This window comes from Maylandia zebra, linkage group LG19 (assembly GCF_041146795.1).
Source record: "Maylandia zebra isolate NMK-2024a linkage group LG19, Mzebra_GT3a, whole genome shotgun sequence".
Classification (NCBI taxonomy): Eukaryota; Metazoa; Chordata; class Actinopteri; order Cichliformes; family Cichlidae; genus Maylandia; species Maylandia zebra.
This window is the reverse complement of record NC_135185.1, coordinates 6,578,760-6,597,763: the sequence shown is the minus strand read 5'-3', so window position 1 is coordinate 6,597,763 and position 19,004 is coordinate 6,578,760. Positions and strand designations below refer to the sequence as shown.

At 37.9% G+C, this 19,004-nt stretch overlaps 2 protein-coding genes across 4 annotated transcripts; one reads left to right on the top strand and one right to left on the bottom strand.

Annotated features, from left to right (window-relative positions):
- Positions 1-957: 957 nt before the first annotated feature.
- Positions 958-8,877, bottom strand: si:dkey-196h17.9 (uncharacterized). Of its 2 annotated transcripts, none has more exons than XM_024806295.2 (11): positions 8,703-8,877; positions 7,314-7,608; positions 6,623-6,695; positions 5,087-5,191; positions 4,669-4,769; positions 4,458-4,559; positions 4,158-4,284; positions 3,965-4,069; positions 3,707-3,862; positions 3,460-3,581; positions 958-2,594 (listed from the first exon to the last, which is right to left on the bottom strand). In XM_024806295.2, exons 1-11 carry the CDS (start codon positions 8,788-8,790, stop codon positions 2,453-2,455), a joined length of 1,416 nt encoding a protein of 471 aa, XP_024662063.1. In that variant the 5' UTR covers positions 8,791-8,877; the 3' UTR covers positions 958-2,452. The 2 variants fall into 2 exon arrangements, with proteins under 2 accessions (XP_024662063.1, XP_004554883.2); XM_004554826.4 differs by having other exon boundaries at positions 6,623-6,692.
- Positions 8,878-12,209: 3,332 nt separating this feature from the next.
- fam216a (family with sequence similarity 216 member A) lies at positions 12,210-18,090 on the top strand. Of its 2 annotated transcripts, none has more exons than XM_023152342.3 (6): positions 12,210-12,433; positions 12,537-12,564; positions 13,800-13,915; positions 14,137-14,263; positions 14,487-14,657; positions 16,598-18,090. In XM_023152342.3, exons 2-6 carry the CDS (start codon positions 12,561-12,563, stop codon positions 16,717-16,719), a joined length of 540 nt encoding a protein of 179 aa, XP_023008110.2. In that variant the 5' UTR covers positions 12,210-12,433; positions 12,537-12,560; the 3' UTR covers positions 16,720-18,090. The 2 variants fall into 2 exon arrangements, with proteins under 2 accessions (XP_023008110.2, XP_004554791.2); XM_004554734.5 differs by having other exon boundaries at positions 14,481-14,657.
- Positions 18,091-19,004: the final 914 nt, after the last annotated feature.

The following is a 19,004-nucleotide window of genomic DNA, read 5'->3' as shown; positions in this document are numbered from 1 at the left end:
AGTAAAGGAAAGCGAACTCATTAAAGGATCTAGTGATGAATTGGACTGGGAATAACCAGGCTGATAAGAAACTCCATGGTGCTTTCCTGCTATGACACTCTGACCTCCACAGTCTGTCAGTTTGTTGTTTTTATCAATATCTTTTGACCTTTTAACTTTTTCTGTTAAAAGGGCAAGATTTTTGAAAAAATAGAAGAGCGAGGGGGGATTTTTTTGCCCATGAAAATTAAGCAGGAACCTGCATGGGTCAATATACTCTGAAGCCTGTTACGGCCTGGGACAACAGCCTTGGTCCACAGCAGTTCGAGCTGTAAGATGCCGAAATAGAAGCTTCAGCTCTCGCCTTTGCAGGTGATGTAGATGATCAGGTATGATGGTTGACACTCAGTAAGAAGATGACCTGTTATGCTTTACTTATTTCTTAATCTTTCCCTCCTTTTTTTGTGGTCTTCTCTTTTCTTCTTGCTAGTCTGCCCCTCTCTGCCTGTGAGTTCTGGCACTGTTACACTGCAGCACATCTGGAAAGTATTCACAGCCTTATGATTTCGTCACACTACAGCCTTATTCCAAAATGGATGAATTCTACACACACTATCCAATAATGACAAAGTGAAATAAGTTTGCTTGAAATTTAGGGTTTGATTAATAATATAGCCCGATATCCTTCATCACCTGTACATGTTCCTGTCTGTCATCATCTCCAAATCTGGACCTGTATGCCTGCATGGACAGTATACACATGGCTTTAAAGGGCTGGGTTTATAGCTGAAGAAGAGAAATATCCATAGTGTTGCAAAACATAATAAACTTACTGTTTGTTTTGTCTAAAGATTCGTCAGATTTTTCTCCCTATGAAAACTAGAACATGGGACCAGCAAGTCTCATTTTACTATGGTGATGTTGGTCTCCATCTAGTGGTGTTTGCTGGTGGCGCAAAGACTATACTGCCATTTGTTTTTAAATTGAAGTTTATTCATCACAGTCAGTCTTTAGCAACAGAACGATCGTGGGAATGTACAGAATCATTTCTTTCACGAAGAAAAGTCATTGAACAGAGAGGCTTAAAACGAAAAACCATAAACCAGAGCTGATGTAGGAGGTTCACGCAAAGTAGCAGGTAAAGATTAAAGCAATTTCAGAACGTTGAGATTTTGTGTAGAAGGCACATAATCTGAAGAACAGTACACAGTTCAAAGAAAATTCAGAATTACTAAGGACAACAAAAGTCAGGTTTCTTCAACAGAAATAGAACAAAGAAACTGCATCAAAACCATACATTCCCATGTCCTGGAAACAGTATAAGCCACATTTGAGACGCTACAGGAACCTATCAGCTAGTCTGCTGACTGCTTACTCTATGGATCATGGCTTTCTAGCAACAGACTCAGTATTTCCTGGCATATTGTTTTTCCATCCTGTCTGTCAGAGAAGCCAGGGTCAAAGGTTACAACTGAAAGAAAGCTACAATTTTTCTAGATGCCCAAAGATTACATCTAAGCAACACGTTCGTTTAAGGGAATAACACAGCTGCAGTTATGCCTTCACTGTTCCATTAACCTGCACATGCACACTCTTACAGCTTTGTGGTAACTTTACTTCACAGCCTGGACTGTAGCAACTGTGTTGCATTCAGCCTGTGTTATATTTTTACACATCATATCTATTTTTAATTATTCCTTGTTTTTCTTGTTCAAAATTAGCAGTTTAGGAAGTGTGTGTGTGTGTGTTGTAAGTAGTTGTCAACAGCAGAAAAATGAGGCCAAAGCTGAAGTGGCAAAAATTGCAGTTCAGGCTGGGGAAGTGAGTCCCCATCAGGGGGCAGTGATGACTTACACAGGCAGCTCATGCTCATCTGACTCATCTGCTACTTCGGGTCATTAAACGGGACCTGTGTGTGAGCATTTGTCGCCTTTTTTGAGAATTTTTAATGGAATTTGTAATATTACAGCTTGCTAGGCAGTAGAAATAATCCCAGGAGCTTGTGCTTCATTATCAGACAATGAGGTTTTGCATGTTTATTAACAAGGCAGGAGCAGTCTCAGTGTAGATAACGGAATAATAGGTGGGCTTTTAAATCGCCTCACTCTGTAGAAATGTATGTTTGTACCTTCATAAATAAAATGTAATAAATATTAAAATATTTTTTAAAAACATGATCTAAACATTTCTTTCACTAACTTCAGTAAACAAAGCAAATTCAAGTACATAAACAACCATTACTGTTGTTTACTGTAATACAGAGTAAGAGTAAAAAACACACATTTTGCTGCTACTAAATGTCACTAAAAAGCTCTTTCACCAAAACTTTTTTGTGCCATTTGAAATTGCACAGCTTATAATGCTCCCGCAGCCAAACTCCACCTGCTGTCTTTTTTATGTTTCATAAACAAACATGTAACAATCAGCATTGATCTTTTTGTTGCGCTTCATCCCGTGTTGCCCAACTAAGCCGTCACCAGCAGGTAAGGCAGGAGAAACAGGACCTGCAAATAGGTCTGGATTCACTGCCGGGAAGAGCGTCCAGCACCTCGTTGACATCGCCATTAGAAAGACCCTTCCACTTCAGCAACTTGTTCAGGAACTTGAAGTCCTCACTGTAGTCAAAGAAGAAACCCCACAGAGTTAGTAACACATAAATTATTCTGTTAGACAGGTCTATTCATTTAAAAGAGTTTTTCTTTTCTTTTATACAGCGAAGAACAATATTTACAAGATTAAAAGTATAAAATAAGGCATCTAGAAAAGATGTTTTCCTTGATGACCTCTTTGCACACTGTCTCCTGGAAGGATGAGCTAAACTGCGCACAACTGTTTTGTGCCAAGTGTTTGCATCCAGAAAATAGACATGAGGGATGTTTGACGAATTGAGAATATAGCTGCTCTGCTGGGGAAGTGTGTTTTACACGTGCAAGCTGGTAAGACGTTACTAAAAACGACTGAATGAAGCACAAATTTGTGTGCATTTTCAAGGGGAGTGTAGCAATGAGACTGTTGACTGCTCGATCAAATAGGTTATCTATGGAAGCTCCTAATTATGATCTATAGTTATATTTACATTTGTTTTACAGCAGTGAAATAGTCATATCAAGAAAAATCCTTAGGGCTCTTAGTGATCCCATGGTCTCTTGGTGAAAATGGGTTTCACAACCAGTTGGTCAGGGATGTTGCTTCCTGTCCTTGCAATTGCTTTGGTTGCAAGCAGATTGCTGTGGTTGCCCATAGTTTGCTCATAACATGGAAGAAGCGTACTTTGACTTACATTTCCAGCATGTGTCAAATTGCACTACAGTTTGAAAATAAGTCTGTGTCTCTGAAGGAAACTACAGAAATCTGCTGGTCAGAGCAGTCAGAAGGAGGCTATCGATGCAGCACCCTCTTTCCTATCAGCGAGAGGCTGAGGCCTTTACTGAGAAGGTGTGTAAACATGTTTGTATTGATACAGGTAAGAGATCATTTTACCTCTTTCTGAAATAGTCCTGCTGTAGACGTGCCATTATTATCTTCAGTGCATCAATGGATGTGCAGTCCAACACCTCTTGGATGCCCAGCATCATCTTGCGCCACTCGTGGACACCGGGAGCCTGATAAATCACAAAAAAGTATGACAGGAATTCATGTCAAGGTTAAGATTTTTTTCCAGTTGCTCTTTTGGTAAAACGTCATTCACATAACAATAAGCAGACTGTTTGCAACTTGTTGATCTCACCAAGAGTGAAATGCTCTTGTGAAGATGGTTTGCATCTTCATGTATTTGTTCACCAATATTAGGAGCCCATCGGCCCTTCAGGGTTCTCTGCTTGTTTGTTATAAGATGTTCGACATAAGTGCGGGCGATGATCTTATAGGCCTCATCCACCACCTCCTGAGACACATAAAGACAACATGAATGCAGTTTGACTGAATCGGTTTAAAAAAACAACTACAGGTAAATTTGTGTATATTTGACATCTGGGAATTTTCTTACTTTTTTCTCATCCATAACATAGGGCAGTGTGGGGAAGTGACTGTAAACACTGTAAACAAAGTGGTTCAAGTTGCTGCCCGATCTGAAGAAATCTTTAAAGTGGTTCTGCCGGACAGAAAATGTCGTATTAATAGAAGAAAATATATTTACCTATATATATATTTTTTAATCTGTGGTTAGGATGGATAGATACCTCTGCAATAACAGTTATAATTTCCATCAGGAATGTTAAAGTAGACTGCTCCAGGTTCTCCAGTGTTTCCACAGTTTCTTTGACAAGAGAAGGTGTGACTCCCGTACCAATCGTCTGAGCATACTTCCTGAAAGAAACAGCATAAAATATTTATAAAACAGGCATCAGCTTTGATCATCATGTTCTACAGCATGTTAAGCCTTCAAGTAGATATCCAGTGGTGAATAAGTATTTTGATTCAATTATAGGGCTCAAAGAAACTGAATTAACATTTGCCACAGAAACACAGAAACCACTCACCTGAGTTCCTTACATGTTTTCAGTGTTTTGAGGAAGTGTATTGTTTCTGGGTTGTCAGTTTGTGCCCATTTTTTAAGATCGACATACTGCTCTTCACTGTACCTACAAACCAAAGAGAATACACAGTGAAAAAAAAAACATGAGTTTCATCAAATCTCAAAATCTCAGACGTGATGAATCACCTATTTCTGAAGAAAAGATAAAGACTCACCTCTTGACAAATGTTCGAAACTCTTGGAAACAAATTTCTTGCACTTCATCGTGCAGTTCTGGAAGGAGTTTTTGTGCTTCTCTGGGTACGGCATTAATACACTTCAAGAGGGACAAATGATATGATAGGTCACTAACAGTTTTTCACTATTTACAACAGAAATTTCAAATAAACTTTCTTTGCAATGATCTACCAGAACATTTTCTATAATTTCACAGAAAACTTTTAGCATTCCTGTCATTTACTACAACAGCATTTCTCTGTCATGCAGAAAAACTGAGACATACTGTTAACATTGTATTTTCAGCAAACTCATGGACTAAATGCATAAACTTCATTAGACTGACAAAAAGTGCCCTGTATGTGACCTATGATATAAAACTCATCTGACGCTCCTGCTGAAGAGCATTTTTCTTACCTGGATAGTGTCCACATAAAGTTTAACATAATCTTCTTCTATGCAGTTTGGAGCTATACCGGTCTCATTCTGCAGGATTTTGTCCAGGGACTCTCTGATCTCTTTCTGTGGACAAAAACGACACAGAAGTAGACTGTAAGCTTACTTTCTATCAGGCATACAATCTGAGATTCTACCGGGGAAACTCCATGTCCCAAATTAGAAATGTAACTTTGCATATTTTTAATGAAGTGAGCCCTGAGGCCAATTTTGCTCATGTCAGTTGAGGTTAACTCTAGTGGCCATTTTGGTTCAGAGTAGTTTGGTTTCTATTTTGTACATTTGTACTGCTGAGAGGATGGACGTTGTTGCTTTCATTTAAATGTGTCATTGAGGGATCTGACAGACTTACTGAGTGACACTTTCTCCCAGCAGGCTGTTGATATCAGATTACTGTCTGGCCTGTTTTTCTTACAGATGATTGTAACAGTGTTTCTGTTCCTTTTCTTCTTGTGACATCTGATTGGGCTGAAGTTTCAGAAAGTCAAGTCAACTTTGAGCACTTTTAGTACCTGCATGACTCCTACAGATACTTAAAATGTATAAACCACTTTGCTTACTAACTCATATTCAAAGAAGACTCAATGAAGTAATGCAAATACTGCGTTTAGAAACATTTTCATTTCCAGTTCATTTATATGGCGATCATGAGCCAGTCTACTTGTGAACAGGGGCTGAGATTGTGGCTTTTTTTTTTCTCAACTACTTCTATGCATCTGTTCTTTGATCTGGTTAAGGCCTGAGGTTGATCACACCTTTCAAACCAAAGAGCAACACTGCCACCAAAGGGATTGTGGGGAAAGTGTTACACTTCCAGGAAATAACTTGGTCCCACAGCTGTGGTTTACACTGGCACACAATAACAACCTCTGCGTGAGAAGTGTTGAGAGAGGTGGGACAGATAGAGACTGAAGTCCCACTGGCTTACCTCTCACTACATCTGAGAAAAGGCTAAACATCCGGAAACAGAGTTTGTGTGCGTTTGCTAATCATCATTATTTTTAATCAAACATAACTCAAAATACAAGTTGGGTCAATATGTTAAATGAGAAATGTGATTTGTGTAGTGAAAAGGTTTTGATTTTGTGTCTGTAGACATGATCTAGCTTTGACCTTGGCATAATAGTGTCAGGAATGTGAAGCATTAGAAATGTGTCACCAACACATGATTATACATGTTTTTGAACAAGACTTGGAAAAACACAAAATCATAATTTATTTGTGATTTTGCTGATGGTTAATTATGCTTAATGCTGATGCTTATATTGAATATACCTGATAGTATTTGTAAAGACACACCTAACTACACAGAGGCTGTGTAGAAAACAACCTTGAATGATATCTGTGTGTGTGTGTGTGTGTGTGTGTGTGTGTGTGTGTGTGTGTGTGTGTGTGTGTGTGTGTGTGTGTGTGTGTGTGTGTGTGTGTGTGTGTGTGTGTGTCACCAAAGATTGTCTGGCTCATAAAATGTATGATAAGTTATATTGGTATTCTTACCTGCACACTTTGAAGCAGCTTCTCCTTTGCCTTGTCTTTCCATTCACAGAACAGCTTTTGGTCAGACTCCCTGCTTGGAAAGTACCAGAAAATACCCACATCAGAAGTGAGCACCAGCATGTGTTAACAGCTAACATTCAGACAAGAGACAAATGCTTTCAATCCTAATTCCCTATTGATATGATGAAACCTGCTTTAACATTTTAATTCCCTGTTTTTGAAATAACAGGTTGAAGATATTGTGAATAACAATGAATAAAAGCAGACTGAACCAGTTTGCTATATGCCAGGATTTTATAGCAAATCTCTGTATTTATGCTTAAATTTTGAACACATAAAACAGAAATAACACACTGAATTAATCCGAGAGCTCTAGACGTGATGATCATAGTTCATATTTTTTCTTACCTTTTGTGCTTAACTATAAATTTGAACGCTAGTTTTCATAGATGTATGTGAATGGTGACTAGATTGGTTGTTATATAGTTACTTAGGTCTTACTGACCATTCAAAATGCTCATTTGCATATTCTGGCATCTGGGCTGGAAGACACGCCCAACAACCAGCTTAACATCCAAGTGCGTCATTGGTTTGATCTTCACCAAATCTATATTTAAAGGTACAAATGCACACAACAGCACTGAGCTGATGTGGCTAGTTAAACAAAAAAAGTAAGCCGGCACATAAATACCTCAGATATTTATGTTGGACCCAGTCCATCAGTTGCAGGCATTGCTTGACAGATTTGATCTCCTGGAGCATTTTGTTCAGGATATTGAATGTCTGAGGGTTGGACCAAGCAATGACACTCTGTTGTCCCAAATTAGCCTCTATGAGGTTGTAAAGGCTTTCAGAGGACACCCCAAGACACTGAATGAGATCCATAAGTGAGCTGCTTTGTTGTCTCTGCATGGATTGCTCCTCTGCAGAGTTAAAGGAGTTCTGGGCCAAAGGGTTCTCATACTCATGACCTGCACAGTCATGTCCTATGAAAGAGCCAGAAAGAACAAACAAACATGTGAACTCTACATTTGTTTCATGTTTTGACTTGATCCAAGCCAAATGAAGGGGTTATATATATTTTTTTTTTTTCTGATAAAAAGGGGCGATGTAAAATTCTTGCTGTGACTCGGCCAAGATATGTGACAATGAGCCTGTCAGAGTTTGCCAGCTTCTAAAAGCCTGGGTGATGTAATTGTGAATGAATGAAATGCCAGAGACTAAGCAATTTATCAAGCTCATCCTTACTCCTGATGCTCTTTCCATTTGAGCTCAGGTGATTTTTTTTTTTCCATCAAGACAACAGTGTCTACCACTGAGTTGGTCCCTTTGAGAAGGACAAATAGGTGTCAGTTTTAACCCTCTCAGGCTCAAATTAAGTTTTTTGTTGCTAATGCACAACCAAGTCCTGCAGTGGTACTTCTGAGTAAAAAAAACTCATAAAATATGTATGTGGGGTAATCAGGTTGTTAGTTTTTAACTGTTGCAAATCGGCAACGCCTGCCTTGAGAGGGTTAACATTGGTGCTAGTCACCTGATGCCATTGGTTATGAGTCTTATTGTCTACTTCCTTTAATCTTGACATTCCACTTGTAGTTTGTGGCTAGTTTCTGGCTACAGTGCATGTTTTTTCACTTAATCATATTCAAACATAAAATTCGCTTTGTTTTCGGATAGGAGGAAGTAAAACCAGCACTTATGATGAAATTTAAGTGTGCACTTGATTATATAAGTAGGAAGCCTCTACACTTATCGATATTAACTTGGGAATGCATGTTGGGACATATTTGTTCTGGTTTGTTTGGGAATACCCTGCATACCTGAGGCTAAGCTGCGCTGATATGCAAATATTGCAACGTTACTTTGTTGCCGCTTCAGCAACAGCTTGTGCTGCTCGTGTGTTAAACTAGTTTTTATTTCTGAGTTAATGGCCTATCAGTAACAATCAATCAATAAATAGCAATTATTTCAAACAAATATAAAATAGCCAGTCCGTGGATGATTCCAGTTATTATTCCTTGCTACATATAAACTATACAGATGAAGGATTCCCACAGTAATAATAGTAAAGCGCTCTTACCGTCTTGTATGTTGTTGTTATTTTCTATTAAGGGTTTCTTGCCCTCACTCATCCGAATCTTCTTCTTTCTGCTGAAAATCTTCTTCATATCGACTTTTAACTGCTCGCTCTTTTAGCAAAGACGATGCTTGAACACATGCAGTGTCACGTTTCAGTAATGCACTCCTGGCAGCGCTGTGTGGTGTGGAGCTTATAAAGCAGTCGAAGGGATTTTCCCGTAGCATCACTGCGACTGTACAAAATGCTTTCGTTTCTGCATCATTTGACATCATCCTAACAGCAATGATGCAATGTGTAATAATAATAACAACAATAATACCTACAACTCGCCGAAGAAAGCCTGTTGTCCTAACTTTTGTGAAATTTGTGAAAACATCCTAACATTTAAATAATATATCGCTTTGGGGGGTTAAAGTGTGAACACTGTGGTTACACATTGCTGAATGAGTCGTTGTACTACAGTGTAAAACGAGTCCCACTTTAACTTGCACACATGAAAACTACATGAAATCTGTTCATTAAGAATCAGTCAAAGAATACTGTGTGTACTTATTACATATGCAACCTACAATTATGTAGTAACCTTAAAAAAGCAACAGCAGGAAAGTGAGTTGGAGACATTCTTTGGCTCTGCCCTTAGGACTTTGTCTATAAATAACTATCAATGCCAATGTAATGAGTCAGAGTGAAAAGAAAAAAAAGAAATGTGTGTATGTGTAGGCATGCAAAGTAAAGTAAAACTGCAGTACTGATTTATGTTGAACATAACAGACATTTTTAATCTGTAAAGTAGCTGACAAAATATGGCAACAGGTACACTATATGTACAAAAGTACTGGGTCACACCTCTTTGAATTCAGGTGTTTTTGGCCCTAAAACTGTATAAAATCACCTGGCTTGCAATCTGCTTTTACAAATATTTGTGAAAGACTATAGAGCTCAGTGAATTTGAGTGCGTTCTATAATGTGTCACCATTACAACAAGTGAGTTTGTGAAATTTCTGTGGGTGATATTATTGCAAACGTGGAAGTTTTTGGGAACCACAGCAAATGGCAGTCCACACAAAGCTACAGATAAATTGCTTAGTGCGTCTGGCATTAACATCAGCATGAAAACGGTGCACCAATAGCTTCTTCCCACACCGGGTCATCCCGGGACACTTCCTCACTTTTAAGCCGAACAACGTACACGAAATACATACATACATACATACGTACGTACACGGAATTTACATGTAACGTCAACAAGGTAAGTGCACCTGTAATGTAGACATAACATAGACATAATGTACACTTAGATGAAATATACATACATGTACATGTAACATACAGGTAGAAGATAATGTACATGTAATGTCAACGAGATACACGAAAGTGCAACGAAGACATGTCACTGTTCAATTTCAAAATAAAATAAAAACTTAAATCAATTGTTAAGTGGTAACTGTAGCCCTGTCTCAGATCTTTATTTTCTCAGCATTCAAAGGTTTCATGATTTAGTTGATTTAACAGATCAGGTTCTTAACTGATTTTTATCACAATGAGGATAGATGTGTTTGTATTTCAGTAGTTTTAGATCTGCAGAAATCAAAATTCGAACAGTGGATCCTTGAGGATGTGTTCTTTGTTACTCTTTACCTATCTTTAATACAAATGCAGCTCTTTTAAACCAGAATTAGTGCATTGGTGCTTTCAGTTACTGTGCTCCTGTCCTTTGGAACGAGCTGTCTGCTGACGTGAGGTCAAACAGAGCCGTGTCTACATTCAAAAGCAAACTCAGAACCTCTTTATTCTCACAGGCTGATATTTAATCACTGTGTGCCTTTTGTTGATTCCATTGCCTTGAGGCATAGTAGACCTACATAGGTTTTTAGGTTTTATGTTAAGTGTAATGAAATGCGCTATATTAAAAAATTACTGTTGTCACTGCCATTGTTTGCAACAAAGTACAACTCCTCAGTGCTGTATCTCATTTTGATGATGAATTGAAAGTCAGCAACTGGATGAGAGGTGTGTGAGAGAGAGACTAGGAGTGGACTTGGGAGTGGAATTTCCCCAGGAAAACCGTCTCCCAACAGTACAACAAATACAACAGTTTTAACTAGTTGTTGTGAGTCAAAGGAACATCCACAGGAATGGTTTCCAAAAGAACAATGCCTGTTAACGAGATGATCAGTGTTATTTTTAATATTCGCTAAAAATTGCTTTGAAAGGGCTTAATTATGAATCAATAAAGGAATTCAATTTATAGAGAAGCAGTAGTTATAGTTAATCATATCAGTCTTGCATGAATATAGGTATTTTAAAAGGTATTTTATTTACTTTATACATACCATACATTATTTACTTTCTTTATGGCAGCCCTCCTTGTCCAGGAGGATATTTAATGTGTTTACTCTGTATCTACATTGGACACGAGGCTGAATTTTCTTTAGCTTACTCTATAATGTGCAAATAATCTTGTAAAATATTAGCTCCCTTTATTTATTTTTCAGTCACCCAATTGATGGTGCTCAGTCTTTCTGTTACGCCATCACACTTTACAGTTGCCTCTGTGAGCCAATGAAACTGCCTGCATTCAAATTTTTAAATTTTCCTGCAGTTGTTGATGCTGCTTGCTGCAAACCGTTTACCTCAACTAATTACAGTCGGCGTGTCTAATTCTGCAAACCTTGAGGAAATTTCCATTACAAATATTTTATGGAGAGAAAGCTGTTATGAACATGGCGGGGATTATCCCTACATGGGCGTGCACAACAGCAAGCAGACGATCTGGATAATCCCCTCACTGCCGGCAAACTTGAAAGGTAAATGGTAAAACAGTCACAAGTAGTCTGCATTTTTATTTGATGCATGCTTTAATAGAATCAATCTGATTGTTTGGGTAAAAGATTATTGCATGGACTGAAAATACAATTTAACACCCACTGACTCTCTGGAGTATGAGGTGTATTTTTACAACTTGAAATTTGTTTACACAAATATCTAACTAGGAGCTGAGTCGTCAAGAGATAAAAGAGCTCCAATAGTTACATGAAAGTACCGAAAATACTGTACAAAGCTTCGCTGTGGGGACAAGAGCTCACCTTATTTATGGCCCTCTCAGAGTCTGATAGCTTCAAATGTATGCAGAATATTTTATTTTTCAAAAGAATTATGATTGTTTAAAAATGTTGGATCTTTCCAGGAAAGAAAACTGCAAAAACAGGACAAATGAACAAACAAAGAAATCATTAAACATAGACATACAAAGGGGGGAGGCCATGAGAGTACCATGGGAGTGAGTCACAGGGACTGATTTGCTTTTAGAGCAAGCCTCCAGTAGCCACTAGAGTAGTGCATGCGTAAAACAATATAATAACCACAGCCCAACGCGGCTGCTTTTTTCCAAGGATCTCAGTGTACTCTTTGTCCATGTTGAGCATTACAGGACATCTTTAAGTTAACGTTACCAATATTAATTTAAACATATCTTTCTTTCAGTTTATAATTGCAACATCTTTGAAAGGACACGCCCACTGTTCAAAGTCCTTAGATCAGACCGCCTCTTTTCTTTAATTATGTAGACTGGCCTCAGCGTGGACGATATGTGTTAAAGGTAAGGTAAACTGGCTGCTGCTGCTTGTGCACGGACTATTTGGCTTTGTGTGCCGTTTCATACTGAAAAAGCAAGTGAAATCTGCAGAAAACCAGGTGTTGCATGGGATCAATCATAATGAGGCTATGCCAAGGTAAAGTAATGTTTGAAATTTAATCCATGCCAAAGTGAACATGCCATCTTTATTGCATTTATTTTATTTTTATGTTAATATAACTCATACATTTCTGTTGCAGGTTTATTTTGATGCATCAGTGAAAATGGGTATGTGTACATTTTTGCATATCATTAAAAATGAACACGTGAGCAGTAAAGTAAAAAAAAATGAGCAGATTTATGAAGAAACTCACACGGTGACGCCACTCTACTGAACCCTTCTGCATATTGAATCCATTGTATCGTGTCTATTTCAGTCTTTTTCCTTGGGTTAGATTTCAGATATGCATGTGCTACTTCCATGGTTAAATAAACCAAACATCTTACATCTTGTCTGCACTGAAACTTGAGAGGAAGGTTTTTGTTATTGAGGACAAGTGGAAACCAGGTGAAATCCCACACCTGAATCTGACCGGGGTCAGGCCTGATAGGTAACAGGAAGAAAGCTCACTTGTGCTGATTTTTAATTAGAAGTCCTTTTGGTTTGACAGTGTAACTGAGCCCATGTGCAAATCTCTGGGTTCTTGCAGACTATATAGACTATATTCCAGATGACCTAATATGACCCTGGTCAATTTGACCTACTGCAAAAATTTCCCTTAATTAATGTTCATATCAAATTTTGAACTACAGATCTATTTAGAATGTATAAATACCTGACATTAATACATGGATGAAGAATGCTTAATTAATAAGAATTAATGAGGTTTCTCTTTACTATAAACCACTTTATAATCTTATAGTAAATGTATTTTGGGTCACTTAAGGAAAAGTCATCAAATTTCAGGTTAAAAAAAGAAGATTTATGTCATTTTTACAGCTGTCAAACATCAAAATGGGTCAAATTTGTGTGCAAGAATTCCAGAAAACTCCAGAAGTCTTTGAGTGGATTTTTAGCTTTTAAAATCTTTTATTTGAGAGTCCTTCATGGCACAAAATCCAACAGGAAATCATCTGAAGAACCGAACCCAACATCCATTAGTTAACCAGTGTTACATTAGTTAAATAAGTCAATATGGCATAAAAATTGTCATCTTTTTGTCTTCCGTTTTAAATTTTCATTTTTGAAATTACAGACACGATTATTTTGCATCTCCTATTGGTCAATGTGGAGTCGCTTTGAGTATCTTTGTAGCTATTTTGCATCTCTTTGTGGTAACGTTGCCTTTTGTCACAGTCACAGAGGGGCGGGTCAGTACCTGTGCATTATTTCCTGCTTGATTTATTCAGTCTCTCTGTTTCACCTGAAGCTCCATAGTTCCTCACATCCTGCCTCTAAGTAAAAATGTCAATTAGCCTCAAATGCAAGTTTTTCCAAATGTCTGTTTTCTATTTACTAACAGAATTTCAAAATAGTGCTGGAAACATCAACAGCGGTTTGAAAATCAGCAGACCAGCTGATCAACGCCTAACAGCTATACAAATCCCCACAAGTGTGACTACAGCCTCATTTCTGAAGGTAAACTGTTGATCGTATGGGCTATAGACCATTTTTGTCCACTATCATCAGCAAATAATGTGCCCTCATCATAGTCAGAGGACTTTAGAAGCACTGGCAAAAGCATACATTTCTGTTTCTTCTGTAACTTCTGTAACATCCACACCTAAATGTGTTTGCACGTGTGGATTCATATGTTCGGTGTGGATCCCAGTGAAAAGTGATCTCTGCCTGCCTCTTAGCATGCAGCACTAACACCAGCTCAGAGGAAGTATCTGTACAGCATTGCAGCTTCCTATAGCACTGAGCATGTCCGGCGCCTCGTCACCCAGCACTACATGAACGTGCAGTACAGGTGTATACGAGCAGGTGAGAAGAACCAAAACAAAATAAAATAAATACAATTCAGATGTAACTTGTTGTTGTGTGCTATCTCTCTGTTTTTCTAAACTGTTTGTAAACCACTTTCACTGATAAGCATCTGACTTATCCTGTTACAGTCCTTTACAGTGAGTCATTGAGCAACGGCTGAGTAACGGCTTTCACACTGTGGTTTGTTTTGTATATTTGTTTTGTCTTTGTGTAGTCATAGACTACAACCACAAAAGAGACATACTTTTTGAGGCTTCTGTGGCCTCACCTGAGAATGACAGAGAGGATCATCTATCAAAAACACAATCGGAAGTTTCTTCAGGGTCAAAAAACAAGAGCAAGACCAGTGCAAAACATTCTAGAAAACCGTCCCAAAGAACAGAGAAGCCAGGTGAGACGTGAGCTATCAAGTGATAGCTGAAGTTACAATATTTTAAATATCCTAAGGATCATCGCTTTATTTTATCCCACCTTATTTCCCTTTTTAATATGTCCTTCTAACACCCTTACGCCTTACGCATCTGAACTAGTCTGCACATGTAGATAATTATAGTTGTCACGTATGGAGATTTTGAAAGCACTTAACGAGCAGCTCATTTCCATGTTTACTTTTCAGACTTGCAAAGAGTTAAAATGAAAACTTTTTGCCACAATATTTAGCTCATCTTTATATTTTTTAAAATGTAAAATATAAGAACCATCATTTCATGGTAATTTATACTGTAAAGTTCCCAATACATTATAGATAGGAACTCGAGAATCCCAAGCAAACAACTGGCAACAGTGTGGAGAAGAAAAAAAAGAAAATTCCCCTTGGGTTGGAAAGTACCGACTAAGGAAAGCAAAGAGAGAAAAACACTGAGAAAGGGAAAACAAAAAAAGAAAAAACTATTAATTTAAAAAACATAAATAATATTATTTAATGATAAAGAATTCTCAATTCAATTCAGTTTTATTTATATGGTGCAAAATCACAACAGCAGTTGCATCAAAGTGCTTCATATTGTAAGGTTAAGATCTTACAATACAGAGAACTTAAGAAGACTTTATTCAAAATGAGAACATTGAAAATGTTTTTTAAAAAGAAAGAGAAGTCAAAACTTTTAATGTAACATATTTGAAATTGCAGGTCCTTTAATGCATCTGCATCAACACATAGAAAGGCTAAGAAGTGCACATGGTCACAAACACAGAGAAGGAAAAGTCCGAGGAGCAAGTCAGCAAAACATTTGGAATTATTTGGAACTTTCTTCAAAAATGTTATATTTTAGTTTAATTACACCTGTTCAACTGCTCATAAACACAAATACATGGGAATATGCACGCATAAACACGCAAACGGTGCCAAGTCACTGCATTAAGGCACATGGTTAAATAACCTGCTGAAGTTCACACTGAGGCTCAGAATGAGGAAGGAAGGATACTTTTGTAACTTTGAACATGGCATAGTTGTTGGTGACAGATAGGCTGGTATTTCAGAAATGGCTGATCTACTGGGATTTTCCCACACAGGCATCTCTAGGCTTTACAGAGAACGTTTGAAAACGAAAGTCTTCAGTGAGAGGCAAAATGAAAATGCCTTGTTAATGTCAGAGGAGAATGGCCAGACCGATTTAAGCTGATAGGAAGGCAACAGTAACTCACAAATCAGCTTATTTCAATCCAGATATGCAGAAGAGCATCTCTAAATATACAACACATCAAACTTTGAGGCACATGGGCTACAGCAGCAGACTGGGTGACACTCCTGTAGCTAAGAACGGGAAACTGATGGCTCACCAAAATTGGACAATAGAAGACTGACAGATTTTGGAGTATTCAACATGAAAGCATGGCTCCATTCTGCCTTGGATCAACAGTACAGGTAGATGCTAGTGCGAGGATATCATTTTTTCATGTTTTTCTTGGCACACTTTTGGTCTTTAGTACTAGCCAAGCATTGTGTAAATGCCACAGCCTACCTGGGTGTTGTGCATGTCTGACCCTTTATGAGCGCTACATCTCCATGATAGGGTATCATGTTATAAATCATGTCAAACTGGTTTCTTGAACATGAAGATGAGTTCACTCTACTCAAACGGCCTCCACAGTCACCAGATCTCAGTCAAGTAGAGCAATTTTTGTAGTGAGATGGGAGATTTACATCATGGATGTTTAGCAACATGAACCAAAGCTTCTGAGCAATGTTTCCTGCACTTTGTTGAATCTTTGCCACAGAGAATCAACATAATAAGGCAGCCAGTGAGAGTATGCCAGTTACCAAGAATATTATCAACTATCTTATAAATATTCACTTTCTTCTGTAGAGTTAAACATTTCATTTTTCGCCAGGAGCCAGGATCAGACTGTCGGATGAGGAAGAAGAGCAGGGAGGACCAAATGATTCTCTGAGTGAATGTCTGAGCTCCCTCTCTGTGGGAGGATGGGACGGTGACAGCTTATCTGATTTGTGATTCTTTTATAATAATATAGTGACGCTTTCTGCTACTTAAACGCCACAAAATGCAGTTTCCAGTATATATACTGTATATACTGATCAGACACTACTGGTGTTTAAAGGAAAGCTTCAGGAATTTTGAATTGAGATTTTCACTTGCATCTAGAAATTGTTTACAGTTATCTGGATCATGCATTCTTTGTATTTGTTGAAATAAATACTCTGTATGTGAGCTTCTAAATGTACAGCTGTGTCTTAGTTTTGTGTTAAGTTAGAATTCCTCCTTATCAGAATGTGTAACTGTTTTTCTTTTTTCTTTTTTTTAAGCCTATTTAAGCTTTAAACGATGTTTTATGCATCTGCAAGATCAGTTTTTGTAAGACGTAAAGATGAAGTTAATGTAGCGCCCTCTGTGACTGGGGGAAATCCTTTGGAAGACTTGATTTCCATGAAGTCACGTGATCGCTACCGTTAAAGAGAGGAATAATGGGAAGTGCGTGCCTGTGCTGGCGTGCTTAGCGCTTGGTGCTGGCCACAGGCTCATCACGAGCAGATACTGTTTCTTTGGCTGCTTTAAAGAAGAGTTTGCTTTCATTTTTCATTTCCTTGGCTAAATGAAGCCGACTTGGATGTTTTTTTCTTAGTGTTAATGGAAAAAGTAAAGCCTTTTTCCCCCCTTTTTTGCTGCTAACACAGGTTTCCCATTGTTGATATGAAACAGATGTTTTGGGATGCATTAGTTGCATAAGTACCTCTGGAATTCAGGAAAGTTTAAAATCTTCAAATTCTTCACGTGAACTAGTATGGATGAAAACTCTCTGAGAGAGGCATTGATGATATGCTGAGGTCTGATAACTGTATTATTTTTTTTATTTTCACTTAGAATAAAGTCATTGACATCTATGTTCTGCATGTGCAATTCTTAAATGTATATGTTTATAGTTGTGTGTGACTGTCTCTTTTGTTTTATCTGTTTAGGAACTTGTATTTTCACTTTAATAGTCACTGCTATTAATTTCTACTCATCTGTTTTACAGTCCTGTGCAAAAGTCTTTAGCCACCCCATCATTTCTTAATATATTTTGCAAGAAAAGGCAGCTTTCCTGTCATTTCTTTGGTGTTCAGGAATAGTTCTCCGGGCTTCTTCAAGGACATTCAACTCTCGTCTTTGGATGTTGGCTGTTGTTTCTTCTGTTCTCTGCCAAGATGATCTCACACTGCTTCAGTAATGTTCTGGTCTGGGGTTTGGGAAAGGCCAGTCAATGACTGATGGGGGTTTTCTGTCCGGGTATGCTTTTACTGAATTGGCAGCGTTTAGGATTATTGTCCTGCTGAAAAATGAAAGTGCTGCCAATCAGATGCTTTCTAGATTGTTTTAAATGGTGGATTAAAGTCTGATGATACTTTTCTGCTTTCACATTTCTGTTAATTTTCACAAGCGGCTGATTAGAACCAAAAATTTCAGATTTCGACTCACCACACCTTAAGACCTGTTGCCACTGATTTTCAGTCCACTTATTCATCAACTGAAGAGTCTCTAGCCCCGTGTCAGGTCTTTGCTGGATTTTTTTTTTTTTTTAATTTCTAAAAGATGAGTCATATCCAAAAAATGTATGCTGTAAATAGATTTTTTTAGACCTGCCACTTTTTCTTTTGTCCTCTACTGGTCCAGTTTCCCCAAATTTGTGAAGGCCACACTGCACACTGTGCTGAGATATGCCAAGTTTTTAGCTGATAGCTTTTTACGAATCACATTCTTTCGTGCAAAAATACTATTTCATGTCTGTCAGACTGCTTTCTTGGGCATTTTTCATAGATTTGCCAAGTTGTCTGTTATGTGCAGAGACAACACTGGTTCATCACTTGAGTTAGGGGCCTTTTTTAAACTATTATTTAAGGTAACCTGAAACCTAATGTATCCTGCTTATGTTTGCCATGGCCCCGCCAATAATGTTATTATGTGGTTCAAAGACATTTTAATAATCATTTCCACCTTTTTGTAATCATGATTTGTACCAGGTGTGTTATTTAATGGGGGCATAACTATTTTTATTTAGACAATACTATAATATATGCAAAGATGATCATAATTCCCTCATGGCAAAAAATCAATGCTTTGCAATTTTCAGAGAAGCAAACAGCTTTGAGTATAAAAGAGCGATGTACACCAAGCCAGACAGAGGCTTAAACATTTCAGTAGCCTGAAATCAGGAACAGGGAGGCTTTTTCTGTCTGTGTGGTATCACAAAGCTCCAGTATTATGTGCATTGATACTTAGGGGGATTTCTTTTTCAAATAAGC